Raw genomic sequence first — 7,904 nt, 5'->3', positions numbered from 1 at the left:
AAGTAGATCGAAGATACAAGTCTTATCTCCCTGAAGTTGCAGTGGAGCAGATAGAAGTAACCAATCCTATCTCCTTAAAGTTGCAATGGAGTGGATTAAAATCACAGATCTCATCTCTCTGAAATTGCAGTAGAGTAGATCGCGTCAGATTTATCTCAAAGTTGTAGCAGAATAAGTTGAAGCTATAAATCTTATCTCCCTGAAGTTGCAGTGGAGCAGATTAAAAATAGCGAATTTTGTTCTCTTGAAGAACTACAACGTACGAATCCTATCTCCCTAGCATTGCAGTAGAGTAGATTGAAGCACTAGTTCCTATATCTTGGAAGATGTAGCAAGAAGGAACGAGGCTATTTGAAGTAGAGAAGCATTGAAGAAGTCGAGGCTCAGTAAGACTGGGCACAATTGGGCTTATAGTCTTTGCTCTGTTCCCGTTACACGACAACGAGCAAAGAGGGGTAGTTGTAGGGCCCAATTTTTGCCCAGCCCATATACAAATAATACAACTAAATAATAAAAACAAATACAAATAACAGTGGCCCGTACAAACCAAAGCCCCAATCCAATAGCCCAAATATTAACCTTAATTACAAGCCCAAAATACTAACAGCCTAGCAAGCCCAAAGCTTAACAAATTTTCAGCCAAATCAAAAACAAAAACCCTAGTAGCCGCTGTAGCGATTCGCCCCTGCACGCCGCCGTGAATATCGTAGAACGACCCTCCGCGCACGTGCGCCTCCTCCACTACTTTCGTACCTGCGAGAAAGCGGAACCAACACTACAGCAAACGCAACAATAACAGAAAATAAGGAGGCTTTTTGATTTTTACGGGATTTTTATTTGTTTATTTTTCTTTGTTTTCGGTTATAAAAACCGATGGTATTTCAGTGAAAAGAAGGACGAAAAAAGAAAATACAGAGAATACAAAACATTTATTTTTTGAAGGTGAATCGAGTCTTTTTTTTATTTTGTCTATTCTTGTTTCGATTTATTTTTTTTACATTAAAAATATAAAGAAAAGAGGGAAGAGGAAACTTACTTTTTCGCCGAAATCGCCGAGTTGGTGCCCTCTCCGTCGCGATTGGAGACCGGGCATCAACGGAGGCCGTATGGGTTCTTGAAAACGGCGGCGCTGAAGGGTTGATAAAACCCTAAAGAAGCAGTCTGCTTCAAGGAAAGGGAAAACAGATTTTTCCCTAATTCTTTTTCTATTTTTTTAATTTAAAACAAAACGTAAAACGGCGCCGTTTAGGAGGACATGAGCCGCGCAGTGACCCGACCCGGAGGGGAGGATTCGAGCGTTCTGGCCTTAAAGGGTAAATTTGCGCAATTGGCCCCTCCTGCTTGCGACGCGCTTCAATCAAGCCCATTTTGTTATTTTTTTAAAAATTAAGCCGCATATTTCGTTTTTGTTTCAATTTGGCCCATCTCTGCGCAGCGTTTTGGGAAGGTGGAAATAATTTCCCTTTCGGTCCTCCATTGTTTCCTGCGCATTCAAAGTGGTCCCTCTTTTATTTATTTCAAATTTGCCCCATTTTTCGTCTTTTGTTCAATTTAATCCATTTTTGAACTATTTTACTATTTATTATTATTATATTATATTATTACTTGTTTATCATTATTATTTATTATTATTATTATTATTATTGAAATTATTATTTTCGTGTACATACAAACATTTTTTATATTTTAATTTCAAAACCTTTTACTTTTGTAAATATGTATATACGTGTATTCCTATTTTTTATATTACTTTCTTTATTTTACAAATGTGTGTATATATATATATATGTAAATATACATGCACATTTTAAAATACACATACATTCCCATATTTTTTTAATTTTTAAAAGAGAAGTACATTCGTCCTCTATAATATATATATTTTTATATTCTTAACTTATCATAAACAGTTTTTGATTGTTCTATATTCCTTATTTTATACATATTGCACATGTATATGTATTTGAATATATACATTTTATTTTTCTATTTTGTAAATATATATGATTCATATTAAAGTGTTTGTTTTATTGTGTATTAACATTTTGTCATTTTTTTTATATATTTTTACCTCAAAGTCATTTTCTTTTGATTCAAAGGTTTTTTTTTAATAAAAGTAATATTCAAAGTTTGGGATTTTCAAGGGAAATGGAGTCCTAACGTATTGGGTTCTGATTTTCTTTGATGATCTTAAATAACCGAGGATATTCTTTATTCAAAATGCATGAGTATAAAAATCATTTTCGGGAACTTAACTTGTCGTGCCCTAACGTATTGGGTGTGGCATGTTACTTTCTCGAAATGAAGATTTTTCGCATAAAATAAAAGTGATATTCAAAGTTCGGGGATTATGAGGAATTGTACCCTAACGTATTGGGACTCGATTTCTTTACATGACTTGAACAATTTGTTAGCTTTTTGCAAATTTCATCATTCAAGCTTATTTTAAAATCTTTTTAACTTTCGACACTAAGACATCAAATAATCAATTTGGTGCCGATTTTGGGCGTTACGAGGGTGCTAACCGTTCCGGAAGAACCTTATGATTATAGAGAAGGTTTTTTTTTTCCCCAAAGGAGCTTTGATTTTGAGCGAGATGGATGATAAACCTGCAAAGTCCTGTAAACTCAGATTCAGTCAGGAAATACTCCGCTTAAAGAAGGAGAGGACCAAGGTAAAAACCCGCAAAGGGAAGTTTGGGTCCAAAAAAAAAGTGATGTGAAAAAATGAAAAGATGAAAATGAAAAATGAAAAAATGGAGAGGCTAAGGTGAAAACCTGCAAAGGGCGCCTTAGACCAAAAGGGATTTGAGTGGCGAATATCTAACAAGGATCCTTTTAAAATGTGTCTGCATATATGGCATCGATGTGCAAATTTTTCACCACTTCTTCATACATTCAGTGCCTCCATCCTCAATCATGATTGAGTAACGGATTTTCTGCACTTGATGAGTCACCCAACTTGACAACACCCATGTTGATGAGTTTTTCAACTAGCAGCTCACGTCTGAATATTATTATTTTAATGAATACATTATTGCAATCATCTTTGAGCAAATGTTCTTTCATTCTTTACGTTTTTTTTCATTCTTTCAGATTTTTTCTGCCAAATTATTCATTCATTTATTCATATTACTCATACATTCTTTTGTATATTCTTCGGTACCTACCATGGGTCCCCAAATATCAATGACATGAGTGACGTTGCTACAGGCTTAAAATCGTCTTTTGAGTGAGACATGTGTTTAGAGGGATCTCATGACTTTGAAGATATCAAAATTATTATTTTCGTGTACATACAAACATTTTTTTTAAAAGGTGAATCGAGTCTTTTTTTTTTGTCTATTCTTGTTTCGATTTATTTTTTTCACATTAAAAATATAAAGAAAAGAGGGAAGAGGAAACTTACCTTTTCGCCGAAATCGCCGAGTTGGTGCTGGTTAACTTTGTCACTATATCTTCTTGGGATTCTCGCATCTTCTCAGACATCTTTCATCTTGTCTAACCGCTCCTGCACCTGTAGCTGAAGTCGGTCCTGCATCTCCTTCTGATACTGTTCGAGCTTTTCCAATCTCTGATCCATATCTTTCGTCTTTGCCCGAGTGCCGTATCGGTGTTGGGTTGGTTGGTTGGTTTCCAGGTTAACTGAGCAATGATTTTAGTTAATTAGGATCAATTAAACGGTGTTTAACTTATCATAAACATTTTTTTGATTGTTCTATATTCCCTTATTTTATACATATTGCACATGTATATGTATTTGAATATATACGTATGCGAATTTTCAGGATTTACCTATGTATATATATTTATACATTTTATTTTTCTATTTTGTAAATATATATGATTCATATTAAAGTGTTTGTTTTATTGTGTATTAACATTTTGTCATTTTTTTATATATTTTTACCTCAAAGTATTTTCTTTTGATTCAAAGGTTTTTTTTTAATAAAAGTAATATTCAAAGTTTGGGATTTTCAAGGGAAATGGAGTCCTAACGTATTGGGTTCTGATTTTCTTTGATGATCTTAAATAACCGAGGATATTCTTTATTCAAAATGCATGAGTATAAAAATCATTTTCGGGAACTTAACTTGTCGTGCCCTAACGTATTGGGTGTGGCATGTTACTTTCAAACCTGCAAAGTCCTGTAAACTCAGATTCAGTCAGGAAATACTCCGCTTAAAGAAGGAGAGGACCAAGGTAAAAACCCGCAAAGGGAAGTTTGGGTCCAAAAAAAAAGTGATGTGAAAAAATGAAAAGATGAAAATGAAAAATGAAAAAATGGAGAGGCTAAGGTGCAAACCCGCAAAGGGCGCCTTAGACCATCAAATAAGCTTTGATACAGCTCCTTATACGACATCGGAATTGGCGTGAACTGGAGCTTCTCAGTACCTGGTTTCACTCCAGATTCCTGTCTCATTGAACTTTGTTGACTAGCAACCCCCTTTCAATTGGTTAAGGTTTGGGCTTGTTGGGCTGACATTATTTTGGGCCTGTAATTAATTAATTTTTGGGCCACTATATTTGGTCTTTTATTTTTGTTTCGATTTATTTTTTTTACATTAAAAATATAAAGAAAAGAGGGAAGAGGAAACTTACCTTTTCGCCGAAATCGCCGAGTAATCTTCAATCTATTCCACTGTTGCCCAGGGAGATAGAATTACTGGCTTCAATGTACTCCACTGTAACCTCAGGGAGGTAAAATCCGCCATCTTCGATCTGCTCCTCTACTGCTTAGGGAGGCAAGATCTGTAATCTTCAATCTATTGACTGGGCACAATTGGGCTTATAGTCTTTGTTCTGTTCCCGTTACACGACAACGAGCAAAGAGGGGCAGCTGTAGGGCCCAATTTTTGCCCAGCCCGCTAAAGAGAAAACAGAAACAAACAAAAATAAAAGACCCAATACAGTGGCCCAAAAATTAATTAATTACAGGCCCAAAATAATGTCAACCCAACAAGCCCAAACCTTAACCAATTTCCAGTCAAATCAGAAACAGGTTGAACCAACAAGTATTTGAAAGGTGGGCATAGGAATAACCACTTGAAAAACATTAAAAGTATTATGAAGATTTCTATATTAAGAGTTAGATTACGGTTTACTCTTTTTATTTAAAAATTGGTAAATTAATCTCTATATTTTAGATCAAAGAACAAACTAGTCATTCTATAAAAAATTCCATTTATTGTTACTGTTAAAAACTGATCTCTGTACGTCAGCATGAAGTATACGAGACATATCATGTTTTACTATTTGGTTATTCTGTCAATTACGCCAATTTTTAACAGTCTAAATGGATGAAATTTTTATCAGAAAAGATCAACTTAGTCTTTAATCTAATATTCAAAGACTATTTTACTTATTTTTTAATAGAAGAGGCAAAATACAATCACAATTACTACATTATATCTATATGATACTTTTTACACTTGAAAAACTGCTAATTGTAGTAATCCATCTTTTGTATGCCTACTTTTTTATTACCATAATATATATAACGTCTGCTAATTGCATTAATCGTGTGAATAAAATGTTGATTATATTGCTCTAGATTTAATTCAGTGAGTCCAAAACATGGAATTTACACTGATATTATCACAGAAAATGTTACTAGTATAAAACAAGATAGTTTGAATACCAAATATAGCTTGATGCAAGATTTTGCTTCCTTGAAATCCAAATTTTCAGCTTGATTTCTGCAAATTTGAAACAAGATTTGAAGCAGCAAAAGCTGCTGATCCACCAGCAACACATACAAGTGCCACCACAACCTGCAACACTATTTCCCCCAAGTTATCTTCAGGCACAAGGTAAACACATGATGGACCCAATAGCAGTAATCCCACGCTTAGTGTCAATAGTGCTCCTGGAGTTCCAGGGTCTGTCGCCGCCGACAACACCCCGAACTCTTCGGCCTTGGATAGGACCCCGAGTTTCTCTATGGACGATAACGATAACCCGAACTTCTCTGCCGCGGATAGTAGCCCTGCTTTCTCTGCTTTGGTTAGCAGTTTCAGTTTCTCTACATTTGTCAGTAGCTTCACTGGTTGTGTCACCACTGTGCTGTTCCTTGGCCCTGGCTCGCCGAGCGGAAAAACGGTCGAGTTCGAGCCCTGCATCATTTTCATGACATGCCATCAAGTTAGAAGCTTTTTTTTTTCTTTTCCTTTTTATAGTTTTTGTTGATCATATACATATCAAATTCTGATGAATTTTCATGCATTAGTCCTTGTAAGAAGTTCTATTTCTAACATTTAAGTCTTTACCAGCAAGCAATCAATAAACAACTACGGTCATGTTGGTATTGGTGCTCATAGAAGTATCAAAATTTGATGAATATTCAGGTTTATTTCAATGTCAAACCTTGTCATTTAACCAAACAAACAGAGAGCAAAAACATCAACATATTATAACTCAAATTCAGCCATTGATACAACAAGAGAAAATCCAGATGAAATTGAATTGAGAAAGAAACTGACCTTTCTAGAACCAACAGTTTTGGCACCTGAAGGCAATGGTTTCTGAGTAGCCATGGATTGAATGAGAAAAGGTGAGAAAGTTGCAGCATTTTGTGATGATTTAAATGATTTTTTAGTTGTAATCCTAGAGGAAAAAAGAAATGGACTTCCTTTGCTGCTATAAACAGCAGTGGCTTCCATGTCTGGTTTTTTTTTTTTTCAAATTTTCTTACAGCTATGGATGATGCTGGGATTTTTGCTTTGAAAGAACCTAGCCTGAAATGAATGGATATGCAGTGAGGATCGTGGATTGATTTTCAGTGGTTGAATATCTACGTGGCGTAGAATGATTGGCTTTGCATGTATGGATGTTGGAATATACGGTAAAAGTGAGGGGAGCTACTTTGCAGGCTTTGTTTTGGGCTTTCTGTTTGATGGAAATCTAGTCGATGGTAGTGTCTTCCTATGTGGGTTAAGAAATTTCTCATTTTTTTTTCTAATTATTATCTAAAATTTAATCTTTAGAAGGTTTGAAGAAAGCAAGGCGAAAGGGGAAAATTTTGGGGACAAATTGAAATTTTAAATTTTATGAGGTTAAAATATAATTTTATCATTATATAATTTTATAATTTTTAAAGAGATTTAAACATTATTTCACTTTGAGGCAATATTTTTGTTTGTCCCTTTGAATTTGCTCCTGTCAAGCTTGTTAGATTATTTTCTTGAAGGAGAGTGTATTATATGGCTATCTTGAGCTTTTTTACTATTGTAATATTTTGTTGGCGCAATTTTTTTGGTGAAAATTGCAAGTAATTCATACTGTGGAGATGACGAGAGTCATTAGTAGTGATTTTAGACGTCTCACAAGGTTTTATCAAGGTTTTAGTACTAATAGATTACTTGAGACTTCTTAGTAGAGAATAGGGTCTTTTATAGAGGTTTTGTGGGCTTGTTGTGGTCCCACTAAGTACTAGCCTTGTTGCATAGGCTTCAAAAATAGAGTTGGGAATAAATTGTTCAAAGGATTTCGAGTTAACCTAACGTGACTTATTAAGGCAAGACTTTGTTCTAGGGTGTTGTATTAAAAAGCGAAGGGTGATTGGTTTATCTTCCCAAAGATTCTCGTAAGATTTGGTAGGTCCCCTCCCAACAAGTAAAAAAATGGCTATATGAAGTAAGGTTTCTGTCAAAGCCTTTTAAGGGTTTTATGTAAGTAAAACAATTGCCCCGGCAACTTGGAAGGTGATAAAGTGGCTTGCCTTGAGGTTAATGATAGCGAGATTGTTGTGGAGAAGTGTACTTGGTAATGAGTGAATTGCTATGATGCTTGAGTTTTGATTTGACAATTTTTTATGGTTGTTTCCATGCTTCTTGCTTCTACATGCACGTTCACATGTCATCACTTATTGGAGATATTTATTACGATTGTTCATCTTTCGCTTGC

General features: G+C 34.9%; 1 protein-coding gene across 5 annotated transcripts; it reads right to left on the bottom strand.

Annotated features, from left to right (window-relative positions):
* Positions 1-334: 334 nt before the first annotated feature.
* On the bottom strand, positions 335-6,736 carry LOC105788135 (uncharacterized). Of its 5 annotated transcripts, none has more exons than XR_008197906.1 (9): positions 6,482-6,736; positions 5,641-6,115; positions 4,306-4,867; positions 4,094-4,147; positions 3,409-3,644; positions 2,778-3,006; positions 2,526-2,619; positions 1,037-1,483; positions 335-753 (listed from the first exon to the last, which is right to left on the bottom strand). XR_008197906.1 is itself a non-coding variant. In XM_012614875.2 (2 exons), exons 1-2 carry the CDS (start codon positions 6,659-6,661, stop codon positions 5,687-5,689), a joined length of 609 nt encoding a protein of 202 aa, XP_012470329.1. In that variant the 5' UTR covers positions 6,662-6,736; the 3' UTR covers positions 5,525-5,686. The 5 variants fall into 5 exon arrangements, 1 of the variants encoding a protein (XP_012470329.1); XR_008197907.1 differs by having other exon boundaries at positions 2,526-2,609; XR_008197908.1 differs by lacking the exons at positions 2,526-2,619; positions 2,778-3,006.
* Positions 6,737-7,904: the final 1,168 nt, after the last annotated feature.

This window comes from Gossypium raimondii, chromosome 7 (assembly GCF_025698545.1).
Source record: "Gossypium raimondii isolate GPD5lz chromosome 7, ASM2569854v1, whole genome shotgun sequence".
NCBI classification, from domain to species: Eukaryota; Viridiplantae; Streptophyta; class Magnoliopsida; order Malvales; family Malvaceae; genus Gossypium; species Gossypium raimondii.
This window is presented reverse-complemented; position numbering and strand designations above follow the sequence as displayed.

Excerpts from the sequence above, each read along its gene's own strand:
- LOC105788135 (XM_012614875.2), bottom strand. The coding sequence starts at position 6,661 with ATGGAAGCCACTGCTGTTTATAGCAGCAAAGGAAGTCCATTTCTTTTT. Across the intron at positions 6,116-6,481 it reads AAACTGTTGGTTCTAGAAAG|GGCTCGAACTCGACCGTTTT; the intron begins GTCAGTTTCTTT and ends AAAATGATGCAG.